Source organism: Tachypleus tridentatus, chromosome 13, assembly GCF_004210375.1.
Source record: "Tachypleus tridentatus isolate NWPU-2018 chromosome 13, ASM421037v1, whole genome shotgun sequence".
Lineage (NCBI taxonomy): Eukaryota > Metazoa > Arthropoda > Merostomata > Xiphosura > Limulidae > Tachypleus > Tachypleus tridentatus.
In genome coordinates this window covers 142,990,515-143,010,510 of record NC_134837.1, presented here as the reverse complement: position 1 = coordinate 143,010,510, position 19,996 = coordinate 142,990,515, and the positions used below count along the sequence as shown (strand labels likewise).

Genomic DNA, 19,996 nt, shown 5'->3' with positions numbered 1-19,996 from the left:
AAAAATACAAAACATGATTTGATAACTTAAAATGTATTTCTTAACCATAATATATATTAATTTTGAGTTTTTCAATAATTTTTTTCATTTATTTTTCACAGTATCTTGGCCAGCTTGAAGGTTTAATTGTCATCAACTGAGATGGACTTACTTAGCAACTGTACCTTATTATTTCAACTTTATTGCAACTGTAGTATTTATTTACATGTAGAATGATTTCCTTTGCTCTCTACTTTTAGGCATGGCTTGTCTTCTATTTAATATCTCGTGTATTTTGAAATTATAAATGAAGAGTACAGGTCTTCATGAATTTTTTGATCAGGCATATATTTTGACTTTCATTAAGTATCTCCAAAGATATGAGTTTGGAAGTTTCACATTGTGTCTGTACATTGAAATAGTCTGTTGGAAAGTAGCAAATTACTGCATATTCACAAAAAAATTAACACATTTTTCATAGTGTTATTTTAATTTTTGGAAATATTAATTAGTTTTTCTTTATGTTCTTAGACCATCTCACACGTGCAGTGAGAGGACTGACCAGCAATAATTTCCTTTTGAATTTCAACGTGTGATAGAATATACAAACGTTTTGTTTACAGTATTTAACAAACTTATTGTGCTACTTAAAAATATGTTTCATTGACTAAATTCCCAATCATATAATGTATTGTGAAATTTGCCAGTAAGAATATTTTTGATTTTAAAGAAATGGATTTACTGTTTTTCATGCTTTCAATGTGGTTCATAGAATAATGATGATAACCAGATTACTATGTTGCATATGATAGTTATTCTTGAAAAGTATATAGTTTTCAGATATCTTTTCTTGAGGTAATCTATATCATTTTACTTACAGCCAAACCTTGCTGAGATGGATCCAACTGTTAGATGGGATAAAAAATCCACCAGTGTTTGCTCTTGATGAAATTTATGTGGGCTCACCATGTCCTAGTCACTGCCTAGGTCATGGACACTGCAATAATGGAAAATGCATATGTGATACACACTATAAAGGTACTGCAATTTTTATTATCTCAAATACAAAAAAAAGCTGTAAATTTCTAGAATAAGTCAAAATAAAAGAATCTAATCAAAAGTGTACAGTATTTTAATATCTCAAGTGCCTAACTTAGACAAGTGAACTGTTTGAGTCTCTACATTGTTGGACAGGTATATATCTGCTGGATTTTTTATTTAAGTAGTTCAACATAAATATTTCTTTATCAAAAAATTGTCTAAATGAAATTATATAATTAGCTTTACTCCATTAAAATGTAAAATATTTATAATTGTTTTGATTGTAATACATTAAAAATGTATCTGCTTTTGAGACACTGTTTTAAAAAAGAACTTTATAAACAAATATTTTACAAGTTGTGATGTTCAAAGTGTTATTAAAAATATGTATTAATGAATTTTTTGTAATGAGATATGATATTGCATTAGATTTGTGCATTTGAAATTTAATTTTAAATAAGAGTATGACCTTATCAAGGCATCTTGAATTTGTGAAAATGCTATACTTAGGAGTCCACATTGCAAAAGTTAGTAAGGATTTTGTACAGGGTTAAGCAAAAGTAATTATACAGTTATTTAATTTAGGATATAGTTTAATTTTGAAATGTTACCATGAAACAGACAATAATTACACTGGTTTCAGTTGTCATCGTAATGTTTTAGTACCAAGTGTATTTTACCCATTATGCCATCTATACCCATCATATAGTAATTTTAACCCTCTTTCACTCTGAGTATCCTTTTCTGTACGTGAAATAAACTTTTAGTGTCTTACATTTGCAGTTTTATTTCACTTGTTTTTGTGTATGTTACATCAATTACTATGTTAACTAATAATCCAAATTTTAATAGTACGTAAGTTTTAACTTCTCAATTCTACAAGGCAGTATTAAAAAATCCCAAATCTCCCCTGGTGTGACATTTTTTTGAGGCATCTTGACTCCTTTATTTTATTTACCACCTCTTGGAAAAATACAAAAGTGAAGGTAAATTACTCACTATAAAATTGTCCTTGCTCAAACCAACCATATGTTTTATAGCTTTCATTGTTTTTGGTAACAGAGCTATCAAATAGAAAATCAAAACCATACTGCCACACCCATCTGTTACATCCTCTTTTTTAGAATTTGTTAATAGTTCTCTCTTAAATTTAATTATACATTCATTATCTATAATTAATAGAAAGTCAAGGTTTTCATCTATTCAGAACAAAATGTCAATTGATGGATGAAAACCTTGACTTTCTGTTAATTATAGATTAGGAATGTGTAATTAAACTTAAGAGAACTATTAACAAATCTAAAAAAGAGGATGAAACAGGTGGGTGTGGCAGTAGTGTTTGATTTTCTATTTGATAGCTCTGTTACCAAATAAGTGCCAATTTCACTTATAATACAACATTGGTTCTCACTGGAATCACAGTGGCTAGCTTTGGTGAATTTGTAACAACTCTTGTCTCATAGTTAGAAAGCCAGAAAAACTGTGATTGTTGGAGGAAACTACCTGTTTACTGCATTACTACCATTAGTATATCAAAATAGACTTAGATTTCATCAATAATCAACAGCAGGTAAAACAGAAGTTTGGGTAAGTATTTTATTTCTTTCTTTTCATGTTTTTTTTTTTTTTTATAAAAGCAACTCAAGTGTAAAAAGATCCCTAATCTTAATTAGATTAAGCAAAATTAATAATAATAATATGATATAAATGTTTCATGAGGCATGCATGCAAGCAGCTTATAGTTTCTCATGGGTAATGTAATTTGATAGCATAACATAACATGACCCAAGCAAATTATGACTAATATTGACAAGGATAATAGTTAAACACTGTTCATAGGGCAATAATGCAATTTAAATATAAATAAATGTATAGTGTTATGATTTTAAAACTACTTAGGATAAACGAATGTATGATAGTTTTAAATTACAATTTGAAGTAACTTTAGAAAAAAAAAAGGGTAATTTAAATTTATTTCAATGTTTTTAGTGGTTACAAGGTCAGTCAAATTGACTGATCCCATTTTGAGAGAGGGCAGATAAAATAACATGTAAAATATAAAGTTTTACTGGAAAAATATGTTTGAAATGTATTTAAGAAGTTCTGTTGATTACATAAAAGAAATTTGAGATCAGTAAAAGTGTTTGTAACCTTAACGTGAAACTTACTTTGCACACAGACTTATTCAAAACAAATATTCAATATATTTATGGATAAATCTTTATTTTAGTTTATTAAAAATAATTCACTAAAGGTATGATTTTTTTATGTGTGAAAGACATATAATATTACTTGAAAAATTGCCAAATATTGAATATTAGAAATATCATTTCTATAAAAACTTTAAATGAGTACATTGAGGTCATGTGGTCAGTCAAATCGTACAAGCTGGTGTTGAGAGAGTTAACTCAATCATCTATTAGACTACAGTTATGTTATTCCAAGATACTAGGTATAATTTGAAACAGTATTATCAATAGTACAAAGGTATTTTCTCATTCAAAGGATTTCCTGTCCAAAGAGAATGGAGAAATTAGTATTTTCTTGCCAAAAAAATGCAGTTTTTCAATCATTTAGGTATCAACTGCACTGCTGCTAATCAAAATGAGCCAGGAATATCAGATAGGTTTGATTCTGGTGGATTTAGTAAAGCCTGGGAAGAAATTCATGGTGGAAAGTTGGGCACAGGATGTGGAACTCTATCTCTGGATCAGTCATTGTACTTTAGTGGAAATGTAGCAAGAGAAGCAAGAACAATAGACTTAGACACACGAAGTATAAGGTACTCCTGTATATGTAAAAACGGCTCGTTTGGGTTTAGAAAATATTTTACGTAGAGGAGCAAACAACGTTTTGACCTTTTCAGTCATCAAAGAAGGTCGAAACATTGTTCGCTCCTCTACACAAAATATCGAAGAAGGTCGAAACGTTGTTTGCTCCTCTGCATAAAATATTTTCTCAACCTGAATGAGCCATTTTTACATATATATTTTTCTCTACAAGTGGGTTTTCTAGGCATCACTGGTTATAAGGTACTCCTGTTTATACATAATTATGAGTATTTTACCTTGTATGTGAATTCTGAATAACAATAAACCTAATACCTATATAGAATGTAGCTTTAACAGCACATGGTTTAGAACATAATATCTAGTATTTTACCATTATTCTTCTTCATTTGTGAATCTTGAACATCATTAAATTTACTGCATGTGCAGAATGTAGCTTTAACAACACATGGTGCTTGTATTTTCATAGATGTAACAATTGTTTACTTAGCTAGATAATCTTGAAATAAATAAATAAAACCAATACCTTGTCATGTATTTTTTAAGGGAAAAAAGTAATTTAAAGAAGTTGAATGGCCAACATTTTTGAAATCAAAAAGAAAAGTAACTATTATGTAGTTTTGGTTGGACAAGTTTTAATAAGGTGTCATATTGACAGTTTTGTAGTATTTTCCTTATGAAAACTTACTGTTTACTCTGTGTGGCTTGTTGTGTTAAGCCTCTCAAACAAAAATAAGTTTGGTTACATAAGGCAGGTTTAGCTTATCTTTTACTTCATGTTATAATTTATTCAATAGTGTAAGAATAAACTGAAATAATTTTTTATATTTTAACTTTCTGTATAGCACTGTGCATTTTGTTATTCAAATTGGAAGTGACAAAAATCTACCTAGCTGCCGAGCTCCTCATCATCGTAGAGAAAATGTATATCTTGAATATTCTGTGAACCATGGTCTGTCTTGGCATTTGCTTCGAGAACTTGATCATCAGGTGTTTAGTCACACAAGTTCTACAGTAGTAGTAGACTTACCTGAGGCTGCTAAGTTCCCTGCAACAAGTTTCAGATGGCATCAACCATTAAGAAACACACAAGGAAGTTAGTTACTTCTTTTACTTGTTTGAATGATTGATTGCAGTTTTAATATTTCTAAAGTTATAACATTATCCATAGAGCAAGTAAAATCCAGTATAAAAAAATAACATTTAGACTTGGTATTTTTCTTAAGAGAAAAATATTTATACTGATGTATTTTTAGCAAAACAATAAACTTATATACATAGAAGATAGTTTACTCTTTTTCTCTATCTCTGCATTGATTGTTTTTTATACATTTAAAGAAGTGATAATCATTTATGTATCCTTCATATTGAACATTAATAAAATTGGCTTATACTAAATAATGGTTTTTATGTTCTTAAACAGGTTAAAATGTGCTGTCTTATAATTGTGATCTATTTTGGATTTACTTTTCAAATGTGTGGTTGTTTTTCCTTAAAAAACAACATATAGCTTACACTTTAGTTTATTTTTTTCAGGTAAACCTCAAGCAGAATGGGCTGTAGATAATGTTCTCATTCATGCACACCAAAGTCGTAAAACAGGATTTCAGGATGGTTTCTCACCCATGCAGAAAGACAGCTGGTTTGTCACAAAGCATGGAGTTCCTGACTCTGCCTGTGAAGCTAAAGATACTGCTCTCATTTTTTCAAGTGACTTCAGTAAGTGTTTCCTCTGTGAATTAAGCTTCATTGTAAAATTTTATGAGATATTAAAGAGATGATTGATCATCTATTGATGACCATATAGAATGATTGTGTTTCTTCATGAAATAATTATAATCACCATTATTCAAAAACGTTTTTCAACTGATTAAATTATCAGAAATATGTCTGAAGATTCTAGCATTTAATTTGTATAACTGGTTATAATACTTAGAGCCTGTCATGGCAAAGTGGATAGGGCACTCAACTCTTAATCTGAAGGTTGTGAGTTCAAATCCCCATTACTGAACATTCTCAACCTACATGGTTGTTGTATGGGCTGTGCGTAAGAGTTTTTGGCTTACAAGATCATTGGTTGACCACAAATTAGTTGGGATTAAGGATTAAGTATTATATCATTGTGGAGAAAAAGATGAAATTGGTTATAGTATCTCCTGATATGGGATTAAGACATAGAAGGAGAATTCAATTTTTGAATAAAATAATAAAGAGAATATACTTCTCTTAAATAATATATTCTGCTATGCTGTGTTATTGTGGTTTCATACTATTCCATTGTTTGTACAATATGTCACATTGTTTCAATTATTAGAAGTCATTGTCATGGTTTATTTTCCCAGAGTTGGTGTTAGTAAACATTGTAAGATTTTCATAAGAGTAACCTACAAACATTGCCAATTATTCAAAAACATTGTCAGTTATACAAGTAATTAATGACTATTATGACATATAGTCATCAGATTCATAAGCTTTTTTATCTTTTCAAGAATTATGAACACTATTAAAGCCATTTAAGTTATATTTTTTCACCCATGATAATATACCATTTCATAGATTTATGTTATACCCAGTACTGGTTTGAGAAAATAGCATATATATTTTGGCTGGCTCATGTCTTGGAGCTAAAATGGTTTAAACTGCTTTTTAAAAATTGAGAAACAGAAAAGAATAAACTCAAAAGTTCTTTGCATTTGGATCTGCTTTATAAGAAGAGCAATGATTTATTCTACCAGTTTAACTCAGGAAAAGAAAGGTCCACCTTTTAAAAGCACTGGTGTTATAGCATTATGAGTATCTTGCAGATTAAAATATTTGTATTTTAATATATTTATTTATTATGAAACAGATTTTTAATGACTAATTTAATTGTGTAACAAGCATATGATTCAGAAAATGTATGATGTTCTTAACAGTATCTTGGACATCTTTCATCACATCATATTCACCTGCATCATTAGTAAGACATCAAAATGTGTTAAATGTTTAACACTGTTCCTAGTCTTACAGTATTTTATTTTATTTTTGAATAATAAAGTTATTAAGTAAAACTACTTTTGTTGTATATTTAGACTGGGGATGATCTTCTATTAAATATTGGCTTTATTTTTTAATACATCTGTGTGAAAATGAATACAAGTGTTTTCTTAATCTCAGCATGAATTCCTATTTCATTCTCTAGCTGCTTCATGTATATAGTGGTTGTGCAGGAGGAGTGTCCTCTTTTACAAATGAATATCTTTCTTCAATATGTTAAGTACTATTGTTTGGAAAAAATGTATGGGTTTTGTTATTGATGTTTGCATTTGTGGTTCCTTACCTGTTAAGAGACATCACACTTTGCTTACTGCATTTGGGATAGAAGTTATTGTAGGTTGCTTTCTGGATGGTCCTGGGACCCTAAGTTGATCTATATTCTTTTGTTTTTCAATTCCTTTATGGATTAGGGATATCCCTGTCATGTAAATTCTAAATCAACAACCTAAATGCATCAGTTTTGGTGGCAACAAAATACTGTGACAAAATTTAGGTCTGATACATGACATTATATAACTAAAGTTGTTACATGACTTGTTGATTTGCATATTTAAAATACTTTTAATATAACTACTCAAACCTCTTTATGAGTGTGTGTGGGGTGTGTACAACATTTATTTAATGCATGTTGAATTTATTAATTTTTACACATATTTGTACAATAGTATAAGCTGCGAAATATATATTTATTTTTTATATTTTAACAGTTGACAATCGTTATGCTGAAACCTGGGATTTTGACATAACTCCTGCCACATTCCTCCAGTTTGATTTGGCTTTGGCATGTAATCGTTATTCATCACCTTATGCAGTTGCCTTAGAATATTCATTAGACAGAGGACGTACATGGTCACTAGTAGCAGAGGAATGTGTTCCATCTGATGTAGGATGTAGCAGCTACCATCAAAGTAGTACACTGCTCTCAGAGCAGTATGGAAACTGGACAAGACTGACTGTTCACCTCCCTCACCGAGCTATGTATGTTATGCGTTAGTTTCAGAAATTATGTTGTCTTTCATATGTATCAATAACTGTACTACGAGGGCTGTTCAAAAAATATGCGGACTGTTTCAATTGCGCGGCTCCAGTTGGTTCCAGGGGAATCCGCTTGATGTCGCTAGGTTCGCACAGATCAGCTGATTACGATGCCATTTCCCAATTGCAGATATCTTCATTTGTGTATTAGCTACGTGGTTTTAAGTGAAGTGCGATTTTTTCGTTTGGCGGATTTCAGAATGAATGACCTGAAGGAGCAACGACTTGCTGTGAAATTTTGTGTTAAACTTGGAAAATCTGCAACTGAAACTTTTGCTATGCTTAACACGGCTTATGGCGATGTTGCTATGAAACGTACAGCATGTTTCAAGTGGCATGAACGTTTTAAGGATGGTCGACAGTCCATTGAAGATGATGAGCGTCCTGGACGTCCTTCCACGTCAACAGACAACCCACACGTCGACAAAATCAACACCCTGGTGTGGGCAAATCGACGTCTGACTGTCAGGGAGCTTGCTGAAGAGTGTGGGATATCAGTTGGATCTTGTTACGAGATTTTGACCGAACAATTGAAGATGCACCGCGTTGCTGCGAAATTTGGCCCTCAGAACTTGTGAGTTTTGGGCCAAACACTCGATCACTGTTCTTCCCCACCACCCCTACTCACCTGATCTTGCTCCTTGCGATCTTTTCTTGTTCCCCAAACTCAAAGACCCTTGAAAGGAAGAAGATTTGAGACAATTCCCGAGATTAAGGCAAATGCGACGAAGGAGCTGGAGGACATTACAAAAGAAGCGTACCAGGACTGTTTCAACAAGTGGAAACACCGTTGGGATACGTGTGTGCGTTGGGGAGGAGAGTACTTTGAAGGGGTCCCAGACCTGTAACTTCTAAATAAAGTACATTTTGTTTTATGACGTCAGTCTGCGTATTTTTTGAACAGACCTCGTATTCTTCACATACAATGAATAAGTAATAAATTTCACATGCAGTACATTAAGATAATATTGATTCTCAATACTGTGTTAATATAGTGTTTATTTTGATATTTTTTGACATTGTCTGAATTGCTAAATGTTTTATACTTCCATCTCAGCATCTGATAGCATCTATATATATGAATATTAGGAAAATAAACAGAATACATAGTGCTAACTACACTTAAATCAGATCATCTCCATGTCATTAAATCAATTCACTAGGTTAGCTAGCTGAATGTGTTAAAGGAAAATAGCCATTGTAATAACAATACACAGAAATTTTATTTGTTCTATGAATGTGCATATAAGAAACATTTTTAGAACAACATATCTATACAGCTTAACTGTCAAATTAGGTTTTTGATACTGTTCACCACCAGTAGGGTCCATGTGCATTTATTAAGTAACTTTGTTACAACATTCAATGTAAAGAACAAACCAAAAAATAGTGGATGAAGCCAGTCATTTCCTCTGTAGAATATATAGAAGATCTCAGCAGTAATTAGTGGGATTAATTGTAGTGTTTATGGTATATTTATTTGCAGTTATCATGTAACCAACAAAGTAATTTGGTGTTTAAACATTGTAAAAAGCTAATTGACTTCATGTATCCTTTTAACAGTTCAATAGTTAAAGCATCCAAAGATAACATAGATAACAATTTTTTTAATTATTATTGTTGTAACTCAAAACATTAGGAATTTAGCTGATAAACCACCTTAAGCAGCTCAGAAAACTCAATGTTAATTGTAAAGTGATACTGATTTAAGAAAAATAATGTTTTTGTGCCAGAGACTGGGAACAGCCATATTTAAGCCTATTCAGAGAAGAGAAGTCTGTAAATGAAAGGATTAATTAGTGAAAAGTTTATGATGTTCTGAATTCTGCTTTCTCTATTTTTAAGTCTAGTGACCATTACTACTATATCCATCAAGATTCAGATCTGCTATTTACTCTGTTTATTCAGTAGAAATTATTATTATCACAAAACAAACTACATATAGAAAACTTGAAATAATCATCATTACTGATCCAATGTGTATCTAAATTTTTCATTTTTTAGACTTTTAATTTAAATATTTGATTTATGGGTATAGTAGCAGGCAGATATGACTATGTGATATATAACATATACCATACTTTACTAGTATGTTTGCTACATTAAAGTTTTTGAGTCATGTATAAGTAGGATAGTATAGATACTGTTATTTTGATTTTTTAAACAAATGGCCAAAAAATGTGTAGCAACATGCATTGTCTTGAGCAGGCCTACAGTGCAGGTTTCCCTACTGTGAGGTCAGTACCCTGACCCTTTCAAAAACGTAATATCATATCTTTGTTATTAAGAATAAAAAAATGTAAACAGTAGTACCCTGATTATTAAAATGGCCACATGCCCTGGTCAGGCTAAAATATGCAAAAAAATGACCAAAATGTAATGTCATAAATATAATTTAATTATTCACAAAATATAAATACATTTTAAATCAAAATAAACATTTAATACTACCATTAAAAATTATTTTTTGTTATCAAATTAAAATACAAAAATTAAGAAAAAATTCTTTTTATTCTAAAAAACTATCACAAGATAAATATTAATTATAAAAACAGAAAATTTTATTATGTTCACATATTTTATATATATATATCTTATAAATATTAATTAGAAAAACAGAAACAAATTATACTATTTATTCATTATTCAACCATAATGAGACAAAAAAGAAAAAAAATGGATACAGAATTACATTGGTCATTGCATTATCTCACTTGATCCACTGTTTAATTGTTTACTGACATGCATATGCTCATGCTCTGATGGTAAGGAAATGAGTGAAGAAGAAACAAAAGTCAAATCTTAATCTTAATATTCTTACAGTGATTTTTCTGTCTCTCTGTCTGATCCATATTTCTTCCCTTTTCCTCCCATTTTTTCCTTTTTTTTCCTTCCCTTTTTCTTTTTTTCTTTTCCTTTTTTCTTCAATCTTCCTCCAAGGGCATATGGTTTTCACCAAAGTGGGGGTCAAGTGACACGTTTACCCCTATGCCCTGCAGACATGGTCTTGAGGAAGAATGAAGAAAAACACACTGTAGAGTAAAGTTTCTTTTTGATAATTTTCATTAAATTTTGTGAAATATACTTTTTATTAATTCTATAAAATGTGCATAGTAATATGCTGCTCTCACATAAAAAAGTTTACACTATTAAGACTGTAGACATACAATACTATATTTCAGTAAAATGATTGCATGCACACAATGCAAAATTTGAATAGAAGATACTTGTAAACTTTCTTGTCATTTCTACATTGTTTTGCATGTTATTCATTAGTTTGATTGATAGAACTGTGATATTGATTCACTTCATTGTATATGTTTCTTGGCTGTAAAATGTTAGTGAAACTGAAGCATTTAAAATATGTCAACATGTATGAAGAAATATGGCTAGTTTTCAATTTTTTCTTTGAAATGCTCCTTTAGAATCTAGATCATGAATATGTTAATCTTGTAAGTAATTATTATTTGTGTTTGCTTTGAATGTGAAGTAAATACTTCTCAGTTTTGTCCTTTCATAGATCACCTACCACTAGATTTCGTTGGAAAGAAGCCTCTGACAAACCCACTGGGCAAAAATGGGCTATTGATAATGTTTACTTGGGTGATGGCTGTCCTTGGATGTGTTCTGGTCATGGGTATTGTAATCATGGACATTGTGTGTAAGCATTATTTGTGTTTAAAATGCCCTTAGTACAGATTTATTACTTTTCTATACATTTTGTAAAAAGAAATGAATTTTTATTTTTTGTTGTTGGAACCCTCTTCATATAATTGGTTCATGACATATTTCTTATTCTGATAGGTTCTGGTAACAAAGTACACTTCTTTTTTAACTTTACTTCTTTAATTTTTTTGTTGTTATAGATAGATCAAATATATCAATATTTAACTTTTGAACAGTAATTTATTTTCTGTCTTTAGAGTGTATAAAATAATTATTTAATTTTTGTTCATTAAAAATATTAAACATTTTATTCAAGCAATTAGATTTTTAAATGATAATGGAATATGTTTAGTAATTAATTTTCACTGAAGCATTAATTATCTTTCATAGCTTTATTTAAAATTTATAGAATGTTTAGATTTGAAACTTTATTATTAGTTTGAAGACTTTATTTATTATACACACTTGACATCAAGTATTAATATACAGTAAGAACTGTTTTTTGTGGATTTTTTTCTCAATTTCAGCTGTGATCCAGGATTTAAAATTCCATACTGTGTTCCAAGTTATCCAAGACAATGTGATCTGAAAGATACCTTTGATTATCCATTACTTAACTCAACACTTTGGCCTGAAATGTATGGAGCAGAAATTAGCACCAGATGTGGTGTTGTGGTCAGTGGTACAGCCCTGGCATTCTATAAGGTAATTGGGTTGGTTAATTATATAGAAATGATTTTTTAAATGCCATTTTGTGATTGTTCAGTGATATAAAACTGACATTTTAATTAGATTTTTTATTAGTTTTACAGAACTGACTTTTTTGTAGGGTATGTTTATTTGGTCAGTGATGTATAACTGACATTTTATAAGGTATATTTAGTTGAACTTCAATATTTAATTGACTTTCTTATAGGGACATTTAATTTACTAACAAAATTGACATTTTTGTTGGGTACAATTAGTTAGTCTGTAATATCAAGCTGACTTTTTTATAGAAATATCAGTTTGGTTAGTGACTCTTCCTAGAACATGTTTGATTAATCATTGATTTATAACTGCATTTAATATAGTATGCTTGGTTACTCAATGATGCAGAGCTAACTGTAGGGTATATGTTACTGGCCAGTGATATATGTTTGAATATTCTGTAAGTTACTTATTATTTGATTTATTAATTATAAAAAACCGATTTTTATAGGATATATTTTGTTAACCCAGGATATATAACTGATGTTTTATTGAGTATTTTTATTAGTTAAATCAAAAAAAGAGAGAGAGAGAAAGAGATTTTATAAGGTTTGCTTTTTTCTTAATCCACACAGTTTTTATTAAATATGATTGTTCACTTTACTCTATGTGATGCTTTTTCTTAGACAAGTGCTTATTTACATGGTACAGGATTAGCAGTTAGCTACTTGGAATTAATGGCAGGACACTCTTCTTAAAATTAGGTTTTGGTCTGAGAATTTCCATTATTTTACCACTTTTTTATTGTAACATATCACTGAAGTAATAGCTGTATTGGTGTTGTTGAATAACAACTAAAATTTGTGTGTAATTGGTCATATACAAGTGACTTTTAGGTGATATAACATGGCACATTCAATTTAACAACCTGAGAACTTGTAGAATGTATATCTTCTGAATGTGCTTAACATATCATGATTGTTGTGTTCATTCCTTTGTAGCTGTGGATCAATGGTTCATATAACAGCTCAGAGTTTTTTTATTGTATTTTGTGTGTTTTTTCAAGTACAAACTTTTATCTCATAGCTTTGTCATCTTTTGACTGATTTGAGATCTAATTACAGTTTTTGTCTCTGGAGGTCAAACCCTCACAGATTAAATTTATTCTAATCCTGCTTAAAATTTGAGGGTAAGCTGATAGAGATCCTGATATGTACCAAATTTTATTATGTATACATGTGCCTCACACTTGGTATTTCTGGCAAAAATATATATATATAGCTAATAAAAAGTGAATCAAAGGTCTCATAGATTAATTTACTCTAATCCTGCCTGAAAGAATTTGAAGTGCCACAGCTATTAAGAATTCTTTTTTGTTTTAATTCTATAGATTTTTTTAATATCACGAAAGTTCTGTAACAGAAATACCTTTTGCATATATGATGTGCTACTAATGTATATTTCACTCTCTTGTAATGTATATTTCCTATTTATAGACTTATAGAATGTTTTAAGACTGTTACTCAAAATGTATTAAATGTGATCAAGATAATGTGCTAAATTTAATCTTAGATCTGACCTTTTGTAGCAGCGTCTTAAGATGGAAATTATATGCTGTTTTACAGAATGGTTGTACTGTGTTATACATTTTGTTGTGCAAGTAGGATTTCTGTATGAGTATAACATAAAGTAGAGAGTACTTTCACATATTTGTGATCTAATTTTCTGATTGGTCAGTACAGAGAGAGAGTACTTCCACATATTTGTGATCTAATTTACTGATTAGTCAGTACAGAGAGAGAGTACTTCCACATATTTGTGATCTAATTTTCTGATTGGTCAGTACAGAGAGAGAGAGAGAGAGTATATGAACTCTAAATGCAGTTTTACCATTTCAAACAAATATGTTTCTGATTTGGAAGAACCAGTACTTGTCTGTGAAGTGTTGTCCTTATTTTATGGTTACTCACCTTAATAACTGCTGATCATGCATGTTTACTTTTTATTAAATTTCAAACAAAGTATGATTTGATTTTATATGATATTTAAAGACAGTTTTTCTTCATCCAATTTTTTTTGAATACAGATTACTTTTTCAACTTTAATCTCATTTTGGTAGTTTTATAATAGTCCTGCCTAGTAATCATTGTTTTGTTTGTATTCACTCAGTTGTTTTTATTTCACTTACCCCATCCCTTGTCTTATATTTCATACCATAAATATTTAATGTCAGTTATTGCAAAGATCAAGTAACTGTGTGCTTGAATTATCTTTGTAATGCATCACATAAAAGGAATATTTTTTTACTATTGATTAGAATTGGTGTTTACAAACACTTCTAGGTTTGTACATTTGTAAATTATATTTTGTAAATAATAAATTGATTTTACATATTTTGTAACAATAAGACTCTAGTGAGTTGTTTAGTCTGTGACCAGTTAATATTGTTATGTATACAGGACAGCTTAAGAATGATTGTTACATCTGACCTGGATCTAACAACAGTACAGTTTGTTCAGTTCACTGTGAGGTTTGGTTGTCGTGGTGCTCTTCCTTCTGAAATTACTAGAGCTCATGGTCTTCTTCTACAGTACTCTAACAATGGAGGAATTACATGGCATTTGCTGAAGGTTAGTATACTGAACTTGCTTTTTTTGAGAACTAATATTAACTTGTAAAGACCACAGAAATCTACCCTTACATCTCATATGTTTTGTTTATCATCAACTACATATGTTATTTAATTAGATATCCTTCACATTAAGTTCAGTTATTTATTTTCCTTTTTATTTTATTTCTCTGAAAAATAATATTTGTAGTTGCTATACAGAGGTTAAATATATTAGGATGATTTAGAGTCTTATCATGTTTTTACAGTCCATGTTGCCACATCAGGTCATACTTTGTTTGATAGCCACATGTCAGGTTTTATTAGAGGTCTGTAACTTGTTGGCAATAAGTTTTAACAATGAATGAACAACACACAATCTCCATGTTTTAAAATATATTAAAAATGAGTCAAACATATGTAAACAAAATTCATTACACCATTGATTATCACAGTTGTATCCAGATCTTTAAATAATTGTCTCTTTTTTTACTAAAATCCCCACTGGTGGGTTTAATAACTGCAGAATACTTTGATAAGACAGATTATTCTCATATATCTCTGTCAGTACAATACAAGCTGTGAAATGCACTTTAAAAATCACTCCTTACAGCTAAACTCACATGCAGTCTAACTTCACTTTCACTTTTAATTTTCTCAATCCCTTGGTGTGGATTCTTGTATGTAGTGAGGGGACCTCCCAGGGAATGTTCTGTTCTTTAAGTTTACCTTCTCTGGGATCTAAACATCCACCTACGTGTTTGAGGCATCCAACCCTAACACACCATTTTGGCTTTGAATTCCTGTAGATGGGTAGCCTTGGGTGGCCCCCCTTGGGTCAATCACTGTTGGATGTTCTCAGCAGGTTTTGTGGACATTGTATCTGATGCTGGTGTTTGGGTATATAATGTTCACAAAACACTGGCATTGCTGCAGTGTCCTTGTTTGACACTGTAGTGCATCCCCTGTAGTGCTCCATGGTGGGTGGGGTCAGTGGGCACCAAAATATTCCTTTTTTTATGATGGATCCTCCAAATAAAAACTTAAATAGTGAAAAAAATAGTCCATAGGTAAACGATCACATCTTAAGGATTCTGAGCAGCAATCTTCAACATCTCTAACACCTGTTGTACCTCATTTTCTTATACTATGCTCTCTTTTAGACACACCTTTAGGGCAAATATCTCCCTTTTCATTCAGAAGGGACTAGAGGGACTTGCTGGCTCTCCAAAGTCAGTAAAGAAGCTTCGATCTGGTGACATATTGGTGGAAACATCCACATGTCATAGATTCTTGCTGGTTTCTCCACCCAAGGAGTTTCTGCAGTGAGGCATATCTCCACTCTCAAAGATGGAATTATGATACTGACCAATGTCCTCATTCTAACATTTACACTGCTGCTTCCAGCTGCCACCATCAAGGCAGGTTATCTTAATTGCAGGATATGACCATACATTTCAAACCCTCTCAGATGTTTCCAGTGTCAGTGGTTCAGTCACTTGAAGACATCATGTCATGGTTCCTTGCTAGTTGCAGTGGCAAGGACTACAATGTTTATGAGTGTGAAACAGACCATTATTGCATCAATTGCAATGGCTTTCACCTGTGCTACTTTCATTCTTGCCCTAAATGGTTGGAAGAAAAAGGAGGTGCAACGTTTGAAGATGATTCAAAACATTAATTACTCTGAGGCTCGAAAGTTGCTGTCTACCACTTCATCTTGGATGTATGCTGCTGCACTTCATTTCATTACTATAGTGGAAGTGCAGACAGATCTCTCTGTGGCTCCAAAAGAATCATTCTCAAACCATACAAAAAGTCTTTTGACCTCTATAGTTAAAAAGTTGATGAATCAATGTCAACACCCATCTCTGCCCCTGACATTCATTCCAACAAACCCCAAGATCCACTTCCTTTTGTTCCAGGTACGGACTTTTCCACGGGTACATCTTCTTCTCCCACCCCAAGATGCAAAACTATCACTTGTTCATGTCCTCAGTTGCTGAAATCCTCTTCCAACAACAAAGACCTGCCCAATAAACCCAGGGCAGGATTCGTGGAGGTTGACATCCCTTGAATAAAGACAGTAAAGAAAAAAGACATGGTTATAAACAGAAGGGCACTCCACTCAATTTGCCTTCACATAAATATAAATGGCCACCTGATACAATGGAACTATTGAGTTTTACATTCTAATCAGGATGACATCAAAGCACTGATTGCTTCCTACCATCCTGTATGTCTTTTTGTAGAAGAAACATTTCTGAAACCTGCTGATACAGTAATATTTCAGCAGTTTGCTTTGTACAGAAATGACAGACTGTATGATGGATGAATGCATGGAAGGGTGACATTGTAGGTTGACCAGCATGTGCCCACCCTGTCTTTGCCACTCGACACACCCTTGGAGGCCATAACCATCCATGTTTCCTTGGGTCGTACCATCACTGTTTGTTTACTCTACCTGTTGCATGGAGAAACCTATGATCAATCATACCTTGATGCTTTCATTGAACAGTTGCTGTCTCCCTGTTTAATTATGGGGGACTTTAATGGACATCATCCCATCTGGGGAAGTGCTGATATTGATTGGAGGGGTCACTCTGTAGAGCGTATACTCTCTGATCACAACTTTTCTCTTTTCAATACAGGTTCTTCTACTTAGTTTTATGCACCTAGTAAGTCCTTTATTGCTATTGATCTCTCAGTTTGCTCCCCTTCATTATTCTCCCATTTTTCATGGAGGGCTGACAATAATCCACGAGGCAGTGATCATTTTCCTCTAATTTTGAGAGAGACTGGCCGTGGTCAATGCCAAACCCATGTGCCCCGGTGGAAGCTGGCTCAAGCAAAGTGGTCCTCTTTCACTGCTCTTGCAGAAGTTGATCCTGCCATCATCTGTAGGCCATCAATAAATGACTTTGTGGCAGCAGTGACTGACTGTATTATACAGGCAGCTGCTCAGTGTATTCCTAAAACCTCGACACATGTTTTCCACAATATCCTCATTCATGGTGGAATTGTACCTGCCACATGGCATGGTAGGCTCAAAAACAGGCCTGGGATACTTTTTGTAGGTATCCCACACTCTCGGACCACATCACTTTCCAGCAGGCCCGTACACATGCTCAGCCAGAAGGAATCTTGGATCTAGTTCACAATCAGCATATCTTCTATCACCAGTTCCAAAGTCATATGAAACAACATTCATAAGATCAGTGGGCAATCTTTTTCTCTGATGGCCAGGAAGTAGCTGATACCCAGAGCATTGCTGATACTCTATGTGAAAGCTTTTTTCCGGGTATCTGGCACTTCTGCGTCATCCTCCACCTTCTTTGCCATCAAGACTCGGGCAGACTGATCACCTCTTTCCTTTCAAGCTGATTGTCTCTATGACTATAATTATCTCTTTACACTGGTGGAACTTAAACTGGCCCTTCATTGGTCTGGCAGTACATTAGTCAGACCTGATGATGTACACTACAAAATGCTGTGCCATCTATCTCTTGCTTCTCTTGTTATTATTCTGATTGTTTTTAACTGGATCTGGCAGGAGAATTTTTTCCTGATGCCTGGCACCAGGCTATTGTCTTACCTTTCTCTAAGCCTGGGAAGGATCCCAAGATCCTTCAAACTGCTATCCACTTGGTTCAGGTGAGTCTGCCATGGTTTATTGTGGATTGGTGGTTGCATGCAGAATCCCTTCTACAGCTTCTGTGTTCACTGCCAAACTGTATGCCATTTCTATTGCCCTAGATCACATAGAAGCTAAGCAGTACTCAAATTGCACTATTTATGCTGACTCGTTTAGTTCTCTAATGGCCCTGGAATCACTTCACGTTAATTCTTACCTTGTTCTTGCAAATATTCAAAACTGACTGGCCCATTTCTCTTTAACATATACTTCTATCCAGTTTTTCTGGATAGCAGATCACATTGGTATTTGTGGAAACGGGCTCGCTGACACCATAGCTAAATATGTCCACTCTGGCACTGTCACTGCTCTGCCTGTTCCATATGTAGACTATATTCAAGGCTCAGCTCCATGCCAATTGGTAGTCCACTTGGAGTGAGCAACATGAAAACAAGCTTTTCAAAATAAAACCCTCTATTGGAAATTGCCTTCTTGCTTTGGTAAGGATTAGAAAGAGGAAGTTGTTTTAATTATACTATGCATTGGTCACAGTTTTTTAACTCATCTCTTTCTTTTATCTGGGACTGATGCACCAATATGTTGTCTGTATAACACTCAGGTCAGAATAAGCCAGATTTTAATGTCTTGCCGTCGTTATGACTCTCAATGATGGCACCATTTTAAACATGTTTTTTCCCAAGTTTTATCTGTAATGTTAGGCAGTGTTATTGGCAGTAGTGACTGTCCACCTTAGAAATGTTTTTAGTTTTTTAAAGGCCATTAATCTTTTTAATGCTCTTTAAATTTTTTTAAATTTATACATTAGACCTTTCTTTAAATGTGATTCCCTTTTAAGAATCAAAGTACATCTAGTTCAATTTGAAATTAGAAAATGGCCATAACATCAAATAACTCAAAACCATGACCAGAAAGGCCAACTTCAGGTGATTAATGCTGATTTTTGAACTTACCCATTAGTTATCCTGGTGAGTTATGATAGTTGCAGTTATACTACAGAAAGTCCTTTACAACTTGTGTTACTGTAGTTTTTCTCTTACTGCTGTAGACTAGACGTAAAAATTGCATTTAATGATATTTATGTTTTTAATTAAAAATTAAACTTTGTTTTACCTTAATTTCCTTTTATGAATTTTAATAATTTTACTTTAATTTTAACTTTTTACCAGATGTTTGGCACAGATAGCCCAGTTGCTTTGTACCATAAAACACCAAAACAACTAACCAACCAACTTTTATCAACTTACATACACTAACTTGGTTGCTTATATGTATATTGTGTGACTGAGGCCTCGGACTTTCTACAAATTATGAGACATTATGATGTAACAAGACTCACTTAAAGCAACAAGAAAAATTCAGAAGGTGTGAGTAACATGACGTTAATTCAAAACAGTTGAACTACATAAAAACTAATTCATATACTGTTATGTAAGCATACTTGCAGTAACTGTATTTATAAAATAATTTACTTTAATACTCACACAGTATCATCTAAAT

The 19,996-nt window shown here is 32.4% G+C and overlaps 1 protein-coding gene across 1 annotated transcript in view; it reads left to right on the top strand.

The window, feature by feature from the left end:
- Nucleotides 1-19,996, top strand: part of LOC143240563 (reelin-like) — a 161,122-nt gene that overhangs the window by 66,133 nt on the left and 74,993 nt on the right. Inside the window, exons 28-35 of the mRNA XM_076483209.1 lie at nt 860-1,017; nt 3,598-3,802; nt 4,655-4,905; nt 5,346-5,528; nt 7,553-7,823; nt 11,401-11,541; nt 12,074-12,251; nt 14,696-14,866. Coding sequence (XP_076339324.1) covers nt 860-1,017; nt 3,598-3,802; nt 4,655-4,905; nt 5,346-5,528; nt 7,553-7,823; nt 11,401-11,541; nt 12,074-12,251; nt 14,696-14,866 — 1,558 coding nt within the window. The remainder of the gene's footprint in view (nt 1-859; nt 1,018-3,597; nt 3,803-4,654; nt 4,906-5,345; nt 5,529-7,552; nt 7,824-11,400; nt 11,542-12,073; nt 12,252-14,695; nt 14,867-19,996) is intronic.